This window comes from Penicillium brevicompactum (assembly GCF_028827555.1).
Source record: "Penicillium brevicompactum strain IBT 35665 chromosome Unknown utg000006l_segment0_segment0, whole genome shotgun sequence".
In the NCBI taxonomy this organism is placed as follows: Eukaryota; Fungi; Ascomycota; class Eurotiomycetes; order Eurotiales; family Aspergillaceae; genus Penicillium; species Penicillium brevicompactum.
In genome coordinates this window covers 3,100,479-3,114,695 of record NW_026623209.1, presented here as the reverse complement: position 1 = coordinate 3,114,695, position 14,217 = coordinate 3,100,479, and the positions used below count along the sequence as shown (strand labels likewise).

The window sequence follows — 14,217 nt, the reverse complement described above, 5'->3', positions numbered from 1 at the left end:
GAATATGATTTCTAATTATAAAGGCTCTTTGTCTTTAAAGAGACCTATATATTGATGGTCATGATGTGTAGATAGATTTTTTTCTTCTCCATAGTTGATTTCTTAGTTCAAATGTACTCTTTTTCTTGAAGATCAGGCTATTGACAACAAGGCTGTATTTCAGAAGCCTGAACGGTGAGTTTCTCCTACTAGAACAAGAGACATCGGATGGTAATCAACAGAATTAATTTGACACCGTTAGCATGGTGGTGAATAATGATTAAAAAAGCCTGTGGCTGAAGATTGACGAGATCACACCAAGGCAGTGGAGGCTCCGTGGCTATGAAGATATAGATGAAGGCCGTCAATCAGGACAAGTGTGTTACAAATGCAAATCGGCCATTTCTAGTTCCTGGAAACGTAAGTATTATTGAGGATAGCAAAATTGGACGCTGTATCGTGTTTATATTGGTTGCGAGCATGCTTTAAGTCGTAATTGATGGGAGATTATTCACAATTGGTTGTCAACCGGCCCAAGTACCCTGAATTGAATTGCAGCCTCAAGACAAATCCGGCAGAGACAGTGCCTGATCTTCACAAACGTTCGTAACAATATCTTCTCTATGGTTAATAGGCGCTGTAGATATTACAACAAAAGAATTTGCTTACCATGTAGAATCGACCCGAATTTCCAGTATCTTCCCACCTTTTGCAATGCCAGAGAGAGCAGTTCAAGCTCCAAACCTGTGAACTGCGGATACGTATCTGGGTCCTTTTTGATTTCGATCGCCGTGCGTAGATTGATGGCAGCTGGTCCGATAACCAGACAAGCTATGAAGGGCGTATGTAGCGCAACGTATGCGGGATTCCAGAGCCGAACAGCTGTAAATATCTGTTCTGCATTAACGTGATAGGCGGATGTGCAAATTTTGAAATGGGAACCCGCAGCCAGAGGAGCTAAGAAATGGTTGTTTGGGTTGCGGGGTATCTTGGCCGCGGCGCTTTCACCAACAAATCGAAGGAAAATAAAAGTCCTAATCCATGTGTCACGATGGTTAACAGATGTATGCGATAGCGTTAGAGAGGTTTACCGTACCCTTGTAGCATGATATTCATTGAAATAATCCAGTTACTTCGTCGATATGTTCGGTCCGTGAATGAAAGGGATGGAGAAGAAAGGTTGAATTCGGAAGGCATCATTAGAAAGAAGCACGACACAGCCGTTTCAAGAGCATTGACTTCCTGTTTCGATGAACGCTTAGATTGTGCTAAGTCATGTGCAGACAAAAGAAGAAAATTAGCGATAAGAAACCAAGCGCGGACGTCTTGATTTTCGCATTTTTCCAAAGTCTGCCACGCCTTGGTTAGCATTGGGTCAATAATAGCGGATTCCACCGGCGTGTTCGAAAACCATGTTTCGTCAGAAACGGGGAGCATAGTTTGCATATTCCGCTTATCGATTGTTGGACGGCGACATGCGATAGCGGCGGCAAAACCGTCAAGCTCCCAAATACACCACCATGTTCGTCGTCGCTCTTCCTGCCTGCTCCACTCCTCGTGTCCAGTCAGTTGCGACCTGGTTATCTCGGGATCTTCGTCGATTTTGTCTAGCTCAAGCTCATACGCAAGTCTTGAGCAGATACCGATCAAAACCCACCCTTGAGGATTTGGCTCCATTGCGTAAAGGTAAAACGCGAGTACTGTGAGGCCTTGCAGATAAATCAAGGTAGGAGCTCTGAGATGAGGTAGAGAAGTCTCATAAAGTCTCTTAGCCCGTTTGGCGAAATGCTCTCCGCGCTCTGGTATTGGCTGACCAGAAAAGTATGGCGAGTTGGAGAACCGTGCAGCCATTGCGAACATTGCATTTAGGAGAAGAGACGTCTCCCAGTCAAGATTCCGATAGCTAAGTTCTTCGCCATCTCGAATGCTGGATATCTTATCTATGAAACGTGGTCGATGAAGCAACGGTAAGAATGACTGGATCTTGTCGAACCAAATGTCTAGTCTGTGGCGTAATATAGTATATTAGCAACCCAAGAGGGATATAGGTGGAGGGGAATAAAAATCCATACAATTCGTCGAATAACCCGCCTGGTAAGTCAGAGAAGCCGTGGGTATCCGCGGACCTCCTGATCTGCCGCTCATGGTCTTCACTTGGGTGAGACGTCTTACTTGGAAGGGAGGGCCAGTGAGGATTCGACGTAGACATAGCACTGGAGTTTTCATCTTGCGGAAAACTTCCAGAGCTTTGAGCAATGGATTCAGGAGTGATCCCAAACGCTTGGGTTTGTATTGAATTTGATGTTTCGCCCAATTGATGATCCAAATGTTGCATTTCGAAAAACGGGAGCTGAAAATTGGACTCGTAGTCTCCCATTGCGAGGCCAAGGCTATTGTGTGAATCGAGCAACATTTGATTGGGGTTCTCAATTCCAGCGCCAAGGTCATATGATGGAGGACTCCTATATTCCCGTCGAGGCTCATAGAATTGAGTAGGTGGTGGTTGATGCTGGTGAGCCCCTTCAGGCAATATATCTGAGCCACACGGCGAAGCTTGGCTGAAGGATATTTCAGAAACAGACTCCGCCCGGGAGATATTTGTTTCTTCACCCTTGTTTGTTTCTATATCGCAAGGAATGTTAGGCAATGAACAATGAACCCAAATGAACCGGAGTTAGGGTCACCCTTTGTATTGTTTCTCTTAGTTTTGGATCGTGATTTTATCGGTGATTTTGCCCGGGACGTGCGAGGCCTTCTTCTGGAAGGGAACTCGCAAGGGCTACCCGTTCGACGGCACAAAGCACAGACGGGTAACACCTTGTCACCTAGATATAAAAAGCTCCGCCGGGGTTAGTCAATCTCTCTTTAGATTCCAGTGTAGGGAATATAGGCGAAACGGACATTTTATCTTTTTCCTGTATGGGCTGTCAGTCGATATATCATTATGAGGCGCAGGGAGTATATCTGAGCAATATATTTGCTTAAAAAGATAATTTCTTACCTGCTGCATGCTGTGCATGCACGTTTCCCTTTGGTGGGCTGAATGGCTGATGGAACGCCACGCTGGGTGGGGGATAAGCGGCGAGGGAGGGCACTCATATTTCTTACTACCTTAAAGATATGGATAGAGTTGAATAGAATATGCGAAACTCCTATAATGAGAGTCGAGGGTCGAGCTGATGAGGGTTCGCCAAATTGCTTTCGAATGTGAACCAAGGTGGTAATCACGCGCAAGGACCGAAGTAGCGGGCACGGGTTTGTTTTCCTCCTTGGACCACCTTGACAGGCTTCAAAATGGGTGGATAATTAGATGCTGACGACTTGGGTGACGAAATGATGTAAATCCGCAAAACGGAGACGACGGGATTCGAGTGCGGGCACGTGTGCCGGCCCGCGGGCCTTGCCACCGATTAGTAATAAACTAGAAGCGACCCAGGGAAAGCCCTGCAAACGTTACCTAGTTAACCGCTAGATGGACTTCTAGACCTTCACGTTAAGTTTTACCTGATGTTAGTTGCAACTTAGAACACCACATATTTAAATAGTGGCTGTTTTGCATAACCTATTGATTCCTTAGGCGCCCCCATATTGTTATCGGCTGGCGACAACTGATCCACACTGTTCTGGAAAGTCTTTTCGTGGAAAAGGTTCGAATCGCCTCGCTCTTGAACCTCAGGACTAGGCTGGAACACTTGAATGAAATTCCAGGAAGGTCCAAATTACATACAGAGGACTCATTTTCCCTAGTTTGGTTCTTTTAATTGTAGGTGACGAGTCTGATCTCGAAGAGATAGCGTGGTGTTCGATTAGTACCTCATATTGCGGAAAATTCCACATCAATCTAGCTCAGAATATACCTAGGTATATACATCTCTTACGCCGTAGCGCTTGACAAAGCCTCACGAATCACACGCCTGAGGTCCTCGCGACTGAAACTTTGTAGTCCTAACAGGCTATTGTCATTGTGTTCGAAGTAACCACCATATTCTCTCGCAAAGGCAGCACGCGCAGCGAAACAATAAAAGAGCGAGTCAACCGCTGCCCCCCTCTCTATGCCTGCCCTGGCTTCTTCCTCCATAGACGCAGTATCAAAATGGCTAACCTTCAATCCCCGGGACGAGCAGCCGTTGGATGGAAAATGGAGACCTCTCTCGGTCCCTGATTCGCGATATTGGCCAGTTTGTGATGCAGGCTGTAACTCTGAAAAGAGAGACTTCGTTTCCTCTTCCTGAATCATGCTCACAAGCTCATTCTGTGTAATCGCTATGTCCTGAATATACACAGCACGGTTGGCAGTTGCATCGTAATTTTGCAGGATGCCAGCTACTGCACGCCCGACGGTGGATACTCGGGTAGTTGAAAATAAGGTGTCGCCATCATCGTACTTGCGAAGCTCTTGGTTTTTCACGTCAAGAATAAGACCGCTCGATAGGCTCCAGTCAAGTAAAACATTGTTGAACACCAATGTATAGGTCATCGAGGACGCCTTTTGTTCGTGGCATAGCTCAAAAAGCCGTTCTTGAATATCAACTTTGTGTTTGTAGTTTGGCAAGGCGCGCGTTTTGAGGTTCAGGAGATTGGCGCCAAATTCGGAGGGAATCAGCCGCTTGACTTTGGCTGCGCAGGCAGCATCGAGCAGCAGACGCTCGTTTTCAAGGGCAAATTTTCCCAGGGCAGAGATGAGCACATCTTGCCCTTGCAATCCGAGGACTAGGGAATCGAAAGATGCATAATCCACTTCCACTACTGTGACGTTTGGCGAAAATTGGCGCCCTTTGGCTGAGCGGGTCAAAACAGTGATGTTGTGTTGTTTTGTGTCCTCGAGTGCTCTCAATATGGACGATCCAACTATGCCGCTAGCCTACAAAAAATGGAAGAAACAGAAAATCAGTATTGACCAAGTGGAACGAAGAGGTCCTTTGGGTGGAGGTAATTTGATCCCGATTTCGGACAGAATATCATACCCCAACAATGGCAACGTTTCGTAAAACCACCATCACGACTTGGCAAAGACAGACGGAAAAAATCGAATAAGTCAGACTGAAGTGAGGAAGTAGGGGTTGGATGGGCTCTTGGAAGGAGAGGCACGGTTTTCTTGAACAGCTTTGAATGCGGAGGCCTTTGCTTGGAGTTAAGGTTCGCGTTTTTGTCGGGTGCCGGGGTTGCGGAACTGGCGTTTTTGGTCGGATCCGATTCATCAGGACCACATGACCACATCGGCAGATGCGTAGATTGGTCAATTTGTCGTCTTATGGGGCCTGAGTGAGGGCCCCGGAAATCCGATGTTATGGGGTACACATCATCATACTGTGGTGGATTAGAGTTCTAAAGAGACATTTCTGCGCGCTAGGTCGGTTCTAAGGACTAGCGCGGTGACAAGCTACCTGTTTTTGCTTGTAAGGCTTTCACACTCCTGGAAAACGGGCTAAGGAGCGAAGCATCAAGTACATCCCTGCCATCCAACTTCAAGTACTGCTAACTTGCACGGCAAGTGAGTCAAACGTCGATGGCCTACTTTAGATATTTTGAATGGCTGTGTAGTCTAGCAATAAATAACAATAAACTTAGTATTGAAGGGCGATCAATTTCACAAAAACTTCACTTAGTCCCGAAGGCTAAGGGATCAACGCGGTCAATTGCAAAAGTTGACGTCTCATTTCCAAGGCTAAAGATCTGTCATACGCCAAGCGGGTCCCCGGCTTTATGGTAATGCCGTACCCACCCAGCACTGGTAAGAATTGAACGCGGGTTTTGGACAGTTTACTGAGAGAGTAATGCTAGGACTGAGTTCCGAAAAAAAAAGCTCGGGTCATACAGCTTTTTCCAAAAACCATGTTTGACCAAGCCAATGTTTGTTTTGTAATTTTTCTACATGGCCAAAGTTCTTACGCCATACCACGTAGTAGGTCCTTTTGGTTCCCAGGAGACTTGATAAGCAGAATTTTCAAAGCTCGATCTCATGTCCACTAAGTCGTGGTCGGTCTTGTCAAGGGTGATTATGAATGAAGTGACTATTTCATATTCCTTTTTTTTTTTTTTTTCTACTTCGTATTTCTGTCTTTGTATGTGCAGTAAACAACCGAACGTCAACGATGGCTCAAATTTGCGCTGCATGTACTCTCCTTGCCTATCCTCCTAGTGCCACATACATATGTTTAGAAAGGTTCAGCCATGGCAGACACCATATCAAAAGACAAGACATGCCATCCATTTTGACTGACTACGAAGAAGGCAGAAAACAGGATCAGAAATGAACAGAAGATCTATCTAGAAGACCTGAGCATGATGCTATATATCTAGCATCACGAAAGAGCCCGGCTAACAAAGAGCCAGGGTAAACAAAACCAGGGCGTCAAACACTGTTCTGCTATGTATGACTCGCTTTCATTGAACTAGAGGTGCCTTTTTCGAGAAACCAATAGAATATCGTCGGCCAGAACACATTGATCCTCCTCAAAATATTGCTCTACTTGAATAAAAAGGAATTCCAACATACGTGAGAGGTGACTGAGTCTACCAGTCATTCCAGCAGACTTGGCCTGTCCACACTGCAGAATAAGTATATTAGCTGGGATATTGGCTGAATATTAGTCCCAAAGCATGGAATCAGCACTTACTTCTGATGTTGCAAAAACCGGTATCCCTGAGTCATTTGAGCTCCGACGTTGGTGAAATGACATAAGAATAGCAGGTAGTTTTGGGGCCTAATAGCCATGGCATAACGCATGAATGTGCTGGAATAAACGATCATGGTACCAGTGAACTGAGGAGAGATACTGTCAAAAATTCAGCAAGTGACTCGACAATATCGATTTTTGAGGTATTAATTTGAAGGGAAACGCACATATCCGGGGACTTTTGCGTATCTAGAATGGCAGCTATGGGAAGACCAAAATTGGAGACAGGACCCCAAAAGTCTGAAACAATGTTAGCTATTGAAACACGATATGCGGTGGGTTCTCTAGCCGAATGAGTTATAAAAAAGGGACGATTGACGTACGTGTGGAGCAAATATAATCCAGAGCCTTATTTGACCGTATACTGGAATTGATGGCCTTGATGAAAGGAATTGCCATTTCTAGGGCTTCTTTAGCGAAAGATACCAGTCCTGTACTTTGTATGTGTGTGTGAGAGAGTGTGTGTGTGAGAGAGAGTGTGTGTGTGAGAGAGTGTGTGTGTGAGAGAGAGAGAGAGAGCGTGTCGGCGAATAGTGATGAAAATGTTTAGATCTGAGAGTTTTCGACCTTTACAGAGTAAGACCCGACGAACGATAGTACTGCGGCCTAAAAGTTACTTGCAATCCCGTTCCCACCACGGGAATAATGTATATCCCCTTCTGGCAGGCGGTCTGAGCCTCAGACTACATTAGCTTTACCCACCCAGACACTCAGAGAAAAAACTTGAGAATAGACCATGAAGCCTTGATGCATGAAGGATTTGCTGCAGTCAGGATTACCCTTCACCAACCATGCTTGTTCATCGTTTGCACACCGTACCAACGCTCCTTGGAAAGGCTGGAAAGCGAAGCTTCTCGTTACTATCGACACATGATACTCTTCCTGCTACCTTGTACCGGTTCCAGTTCGGGCGCCATGCAGCGCTCTTTGACGAAAATCAGCAGCCAGCTGGTTGGTCAAAAGATGCCGTGAGGGTATCCAAGGATGGCCTAATTTATTCCCAAATTTCAAAGTCTAGCCCTTGTAAGTGAATTGTGTCCTCGTCAAGATATCAGAGTCACTTCTGGATTGTATTAACATAATTAAACTACGGGCAGATTCCAATGGTCCAGTGTTCATGCCTAACACCCGCACAATGCAGCAAATGCTGAGATATGATTTCAAGCGCTATGAAGAAGATGTGGAAGATGGGAAGTCTGTCATTTGTCCCCTAATTTTGCATATCGATCGAGGTAAGCTATTCAAATTTGGTAATGGACAGGCATAGTCCGGTCTGACAAGATTCGAGGGACCCTTATTCCTTCCTGTCTAACGCTTTGGCGTGAAGGAACGACTCGCTTTTCCTTTCAGCCTAAAATTCCTCTCCAATTAGACGGTATGCAAGAACATAGGTAACCTGTTGGGAACAACTTGAGCGTAGTAGCTAATATCGTGGATTCAGAATTCAACAAAGAACTAGACAACTTTTACGGACAGTCTGCAATCTACCTCGAGGTTAAACAGTGGATTGAAACTCATCCGTACAAAGAATCCGCCGCAGATGAAGAAATGACGTGGATGCATGTGTGAGAATCGCAGAAAGGTTTCTTAACCACAACATCATGAAATAGATGAAATCGGAAGCCCTCCACCTTTTCCTCACTCCCGGTCGCGCGACTTAAAAGCGGCGCTCATTTATTCCTCACCCAGCCAACACCTACTAGTTACCACACGGGTACCCTCAGAGTCGAAAGATTAGACCCTCGAACCGCCCCAGTGACAAGGCGGTCCAAGGGTTATAAGGGTCACCCGTGGGTCATTGCTAGATCTAGTCAGTACGGGTCGTACGACTTAAGTGATTTTCATCTAGCTTTATACCCTATCTATAGCGCACTCATCTTTGTCACCCCCGATTGCGCAACTGTAAAGCGGCGCTCACCCATTCCTCACCCGGGTGATATCCATCGAACTATTGACCGCATATAAGCCACACGCTGGTGAGTTAGTAGTTGGGTGGATGACCACCAGCGAATCCTCATTGTTATATGTTTTTTGATTTTTATTTTTTTTCTAAGTAAAAAATGAAATCATAAGTTTGCTTTTGTAAGGGGTGTCGCTGTTGAGCAAAATATTCACCAATAATAGGAGGCACTTGTCAAAGACGTTAATGCCTTCTCACGATCCAGCTCTGCTAGATATGACTCGCCACCGAGTTTGGTCACAAAGCTGTACCACCAAAAGTCTTCCAGCGTGAACCTCAATGCAGTAGTGAAGTCCCAATATTCAGGGTACCAACCCGCCGATTCCTAATCCAGAAAGCCAGTGATATTGCCCTCTTCTTCTCCCTGTCCCCCTCTCTTCTTCCTCTCCTCGTCTCCCACAACACATACAATATCGTACCTACTGTACTACTTGTCCACCACTGTTATCCAAGAAGTACTATCTACGATGTTATTGATACAGTCGCTCTTTCGGATTTTCTCTTCTCTACCCCCCCGCATCCCGAACCTGAAGGCCGGGGGCCGGTAAATTCGTGAACGGCTAAATGCAATTTGCCGACCTCGATGGTGCCGATCGATTCGGGGTTCTGCCGACGACATGGGGAAAACACGCAAATCTCTTACCTGTTGAGATTGATTCAATTGCCGAAACCCCATGGGAATGATTGCAAACTGCGCGGTAGCAGTCGGTCCACGCGGAAACATCCGACATTCGTGAAGAAATACCACGTTACGAGGAGGGTCAAATCGGGATCGTCATCCCGAATACCCCATTCAGCAACGACAGCCATCGATCTGCCAAAACTAAGCCTTTTCAAACGGCAGAGGCTTGACTAAGATTTCATTTTCGGGGGTCCCCGGTCCAATCACCCCACGTTTTCGGCATCTAAGGATTTGGACTCAATAGCCGCTTCTCTTTGTGCAGCTACTCGAGTAGTGTAGTATATCCGTTGAGGCTATTTGTTTAACCCCGGAACGTGCGATGATGTCACACTGTCAATTTTCCCGTGTGGGGGTTGTTGAAAAGTGACTGAGCCCGTCAAGTATATAAACAGCAGATTTTTCCCAACTGACGCCTTTTTCCGGTGGTATTTGCCAATTTTCAGCGCCCACTGGAGCCATATACGTTATGAATTTGTGGTACCTTGCGTTCTGGGTCACATTCGTGAAGGCCTGGGTGGTCAATCACGGCACGACATGCACTCTGTACCCAGAGTCCCTCGCTCATCGCGGGCAAGAAGTTGATGATTCCCCATCCATCCAGGAAGCATTTGACACGTGCGGCACAAACGGAACCGTGATCTTCACTGACAATGTTTTCCACGTCAACACCGTTCTCAACACGACCAACCTGCTGAACTGTGATGTTTACCTGCGCGGTGAACTTCGCCTCTCCACCAACATCCCTTACTGGAGGACCCACGCTATTAGTGTCGTTTTGCAAGACCAAGTCACCGCCTGGCTGTTTGGTGGTACTAACGTGAACTTCTACGGCCAAGGAGGATTCTATAACGGACAAGGTCAGGCTTGGTACAATGCCAACCGAAATGAGTCGAACCAGCCCGGTCGACCAATGAGTATGACATTCTACAACTCCACCAATCTCCACGTTGATGGATTGAGCGTCATCCAGCCCCAATTTTGGGCCACCTTTGTGTGGAAAAGTCAGAATGTGTCGTTCACCAACTTGTTCGTCAATGCCACTAGTGACAGCCAGTGGGGAACCATGAACTGCGACGGTTATGACTCCTGGCAGAGCGACAACCTCTACATCGAAAACGCAACCATCATCACCGGTGATGACTGTATCGCCGCCAAGGGAAACACCACGAACCTCTACGCCAAGAACATCTACTGTGAAGGCGGAACCGGTATCACAATCGGCTCTATCGGCCAATACCCCGAGACCCCCGATTACAATCTCAACACGACCTTCGAGAACGTGAAAATCAAGAACGCAATGGATGGTGCCTACATCAAGACCTGGCAGGGCACCCGCATCTACACTCCCAGCAACGGAGACTGGGGTGGTGGTGGCACCGGTCTTGTGAAGAACATCACCTTCCGCAACTTTGAGATGGAGAACGTCGGACTTCCCATTCAAATGTCCCAGTGCGTGTACTCCGCCGACTCAAATAAGGGATGCAACACATCCAAGTTGCAGATCGAGGACGTTAAGTGGGAGAATATTCACGGCACCTCGCGTTTCAACATCGCTTCTTCCATCTACTGTTCGGATGAACGCCCTTGTCCGAATATTACCTTTGATCGCGTCAATATCACTAGTGTAAACACTACGCGCCATTTGCCGTATTATGGCACGGATATCCAGCATCTGCTCTACCAATGTACCAACATCGATGGCCAGAACAGCTCGGGAATCCCTTGCAACCAGGCCGCTCCCAGCAACTTCAGCCAGTGGATTTATGGAAACGTTGATAGCTCGGGGTTGGCTACTTTGACTTAATGTTTTTTTGATGATGCACAATTATGAGTTCAATATCTGGCCCATGAATGATTTGAAAATACGGCCTGGAGATTCTAGACATAGACATAGAATATGATACGACCCAATGTTGAAAGCTTGGGTACTTGATGAAAAACAAAGTAAAACCAGATCAGATAGCCATGGTGCTCAACTCCGGTGACGCTCGGATAAAAAATGTCTATATTGATGCCTACGCGTTGACCTCCACGATCACATCAGGTATATTACAACCTTGGAAGCAAGGGAGAAATGATTGCTCAATTTGTCCCAGCCTGTTTCGCCTCGAGACACTCACGTATGCTCCTCAACTCCCGAAGCCGATCGCTCTCGCCTTCCTTCAGCAGTCGCAGATGTTCTTCTTTCAATTGTCGAAACTCTTCATCGAGCCTGTGATGCCATGGATATAGCACGCAGACTTGGAAGCAGAATGCGGAGCTGGCGATCACAAAGTTGGTGAGAGAGAATCCGCGAGTGATGATCATCTTGGGCGGCGATGATAGACGGTGATCTCGGCGTGACGCTCAGTCTACCGAGATTGGTGTTGAGTGCATAGTCACAAAGAGATGGGGTGTCATGATAGTATCTTACCTGAGGGGAGTAGATCTGGTTGCTTCGATATGGGTTTCTGGGTGCGGGAGCCTCTCGCCTTGACTTTGAAGGATGCCCCTGAAGACAAATCTTTGAAAGCAAAACCCCCAATTTTATCCTCTCGCTCTATTTATCACGTGCTGTCTTTCAGAATCCCGGAGTTGAAGTGTTAGTGGGGACTGTCTTGCACCGTGCCGAGTCCTGACCTCCAATGTCTACCATTCCGGTCGCGTGACCTGTACCACGCGCTTTATCCTCAAATATCTACTCCATATTGCTACACCAATTTAGGGTCATCTTGCTCTTCACAACCACTTGGACAGCAGTGAAGGCTGTTTTCTGGTTGATAAGAGCCTCTGGTCCGTGCAGTATGGGGTGCTTTCGGCCGAAGCGGCAATTATTCGGAGTTGATCCTGGCCGAAGATCCGAGAGGGTTGATCTCCTCCTCAAACGAGGACCGCCCGAACGGCTGAGAGTCAAGCCGAGGGCCATTCCTGTAAGATCGGCAGTATCCGTGCCTCTACTTGCCCCGTCATTGGTGGAACCAGGCTTCCCTGGGCGCCGTCGGCGAGGGGCCGAACGCGCCCTGCGTTCTTATAAGGTGGAGGGCCGAGCCTACAGTGGACTGAAGATTCATTCTTCCAAGATTTTGGGAGATGCTTTGTCAGGACCGGGTCCCAACTCCCTGGGATGTGATCTGATCTTGATTCCCAAAACACGACCATTTCGATCTATAGTTTTTCATCACATCGCTGCCTCAAATTCGGTCGCCGATCTTAGGTGCCAACCACGCCTGAGAGGGTTGAATACTAACCCACTTGAGACCGAGCATATACTAGAACATCCACAGACGATACCGGAAGTCCTGTGGATTGGATGCTCTGACACCAGTCTTCGAGAATTCCATGTTGACAACATCTCAACCAACCAGTCAGTGGAGCTGAGGATATGGGAAACATGAAGATACCTGGCGACCTCCTCAATTGTACTGACTCGATGGAGGTGAAGCACATCGTCGTCTGTGGCCATCATCGGTGCCGTCGTGTGAGAGCAGCATCACGAGATGGGCTGCAAGGAGCGTGGTTGAGGTAACTTGACCGATTCTTTGTCCGCTTGAATGGGCTCGAGCAATTGAACATATTACGCACCTTCCCGGAGGTATCCGGTGCAATCGCAGGGGGCAACCTGCGCATACATGTGATGGTGTATGATGCACCGCAGGATCGATCCTATCAATTGACGGAATGACAGAATCGACTTGTCATCGCAACAACGACTTTGATCCGCAATTCTCTCATTCCCATACCCGGATACTTCCAATCGATTCACTTCCCCCTGTGAGCATCAACCGGACTGAAATTACGAATCTCTCAAACTCCCACAGTTGCATTCAATCTATCTTGGGGTACTAAGGTAACATGCGACATTTATTTCTTGGGACCAGAAGACAAGCTGTAAATCTTCTTCACATCCTTCAGCATACCCTCGAAATCAATGTTCAGGTCCCTGAGGAGGCCGTCGCGGAGATCAAAGGTCAATCCACTGACGATGGGGAACTCATCATTATCATAGCTCTGCTGAACAGCAGCAGTCTTAATGATGTTGCGGCAAGACTCCACCACGTTCAACTCAATCAAACGGTTATATCTCTCGGACTCATCCTCAATCGCGTCGAGCTCGGCCTCGTGCAAGCGGTAGACGTCGCGGATGTTGCGGAGCCATGGGTTCAGCAAACCCAGGTCGGCGGAGGTCAGGGCCGCCTTGACACCGCCGCAGTTGTAGTGGCCGCAGACGATGATGTGCTTGACGCGGAGGTGGCGCACGGCATAGTTGATCACGGACATCACGTTGAGGTCGGTGTTGGGGACGAGGTTGGCGATGTTGCGGTGGACGAAGACCTCGCCGGCCTCCAGGCCCATGATCTCATTGGCGGGGACACGGCTGTCGCTGCAACCGATGTACCTGGTTGCTGTTAGTGTGATCTGGAGTCGTGACACTGTGACTGAGTTGCTGGTCATTACTCACAGGTAGTTGGGCTTCTGCCCCGCGGCGAGCTTGTCGAAGAAGGCCGGGTCGGCCTTGCTCTTCAAGTCAACCCATTTCTTGTTGTTCTCGAAGATGTGATCGAGGGTGTAGGTGGGTTGGTCGGCCATTTTGTAATATGAAAGGGTTGGAGAGAGATTGGGGTTATTTCAGACTTCATCTATTTGAGGTGGGGACTTTCATCAATTTGTTGAGGGCCTCGGCGGGCGGGGTGCCCACGTAATCACCCGAGATCGGCTCCTTCATTCTCGCCATGCAATTGCTGTTCAATTGCATTCACAGTGGGATTGTCATTCTACCAAGTTCATCACAGGCTGGATTGATGCAAAAGATCACTCGCTCACAATTGGCTGGGGCAATTTAGCTTACTCCAGGATTGCAATACCCCACACCAGATCCCTCCAAGGTACTTTCAATGACCGAGGACACCTTGGGGGTTACGTTTCTGATGACGATCTCTCGG

At 47.5% G+C, this 14,217-nt stretch overlaps 7 protein-coding genes across 7 annotated transcripts; 2 read left to right on the top strand and 5 right to left on the bottom strand.

Annotated features, from left to right (window-relative positions):
* Positions 1-625: 625 nt before the first annotated feature.
* Positions 626-2,392, bottom strand: N7506_009384 (fungal specific transcription factor domain-containing protein; the record flags this gene model as incomplete). The annotated part of the gene is made up of 3 exons (XM_056958677.1): positions 626-1,013; positions 1,076-1,984; positions 2,052-2,392. 3 exons carry the CDS (start codon positions 2,390-2,392, stop codon positions 626-628), a joined length of 1,638 nt encoding a protein of 545 aa, XP_056808067.1.
* A 1,461-nt stretch (positions 2,393-3,853) lies between these two features.
* N7506_009383 (aromatic alcohol reductase) lies at positions 3,854-4,976 on the bottom strand (the record flags this gene model as incomplete). Its single annotated transcript, XM_056958676.1, has 2 exons — positions 3,854-4,840; positions 4,944-4,976. The coding sequence occupies 2 exons, from the start codon at positions 4,974-4,976 to the stop codon at positions 3,854-3,856; spliced, it is 1,020 nt and encodes a 339-aa protein (XP_056808066.1).
* Positions 4,977-6,499: 1,523 nt separating this feature from the next.
* Positions 6,500-7,055, bottom strand: N7506_009382 (UPF0041-domain-containing protein; the record flags this gene model as incomplete). The annotated part of the gene is made up of 4 exons (XM_056958675.1): positions 6,500-6,527; positions 6,597-6,755; positions 6,824-6,896; positions 6,980-7,055. The coding sequence occupies 4 exons, from the start codon at positions 7,053-7,055 to the stop codon at positions 6,500-6,502; spliced, it is 336 nt and encodes a 111-aa protein (XP_056808065.1).
* Positions 7,056-7,447: 392 nt separating this feature from the next.
* N7506_009381 (uncharacterized protein) lies at positions 7,448-8,225 on the top strand (the record flags this gene model as incomplete). The annotated part of the gene is made up of 4 exons (XM_056958674.1): positions 7,448-7,630; positions 7,705-7,888; positions 7,918-8,047; positions 8,072-8,225. The coding sequence occupies 4 exons, from the start codon at positions 7,448-7,450 to the stop codon at positions 8,223-8,225; spliced, it is 651 nt and encodes a 216-aa protein (XP_056808064.1).
* Positions 8,226-9,764: 1,539 nt separating this feature from the next.
* N7506_009380 (uncharacterized protein) lies at positions 9,765-11,102 on the top strand (the record flags this gene model as incomplete). The annotated part of the gene is made up of 1 exon (XM_056958673.1): positions 9,765-11,102. The coding sequence occupies one exon, from the start codon at positions 9,765-9,767 to the stop codon at positions 11,100-11,102; it is 1,338 nt and encodes a 445-aa protein (XP_056808063.1).
* A 211-nt stretch (positions 11,103-11,313) lies between these two features.
* N7506_009379 (uncharacterized protein) lies at positions 11,314-11,605 on the bottom strand (the record flags this gene model as incomplete). Its single annotated transcript, XM_056958672.1, has 2 exons — positions 11,314-11,354; positions 11,419-11,605. The coding sequence occupies 2 exons, from the start codon at positions 11,603-11,605 to the stop codon at positions 11,314-11,316; spliced, it is 228 nt and encodes a 75-aa protein (XP_056808062.1).
* A 1,533-nt stretch (positions 11,606-13,138) lies between these two features.
* N7506_009378 (carbonic anhydrase) lies at positions 13,139-13,864 on the bottom strand (the record flags this gene model as incomplete). The annotated part of the gene is made up of 2 exons (XM_056958671.1): positions 13,139-13,673; positions 13,737-13,864. 2 exons carry the CDS (start codon positions 13,862-13,864, stop codon positions 13,139-13,141), a joined length of 663 nt encoding a protein of 220 aa, XP_056808061.1.
* Between the last annotated feature and the right edge of the window lie 353 nt (positions 13,865-14,217).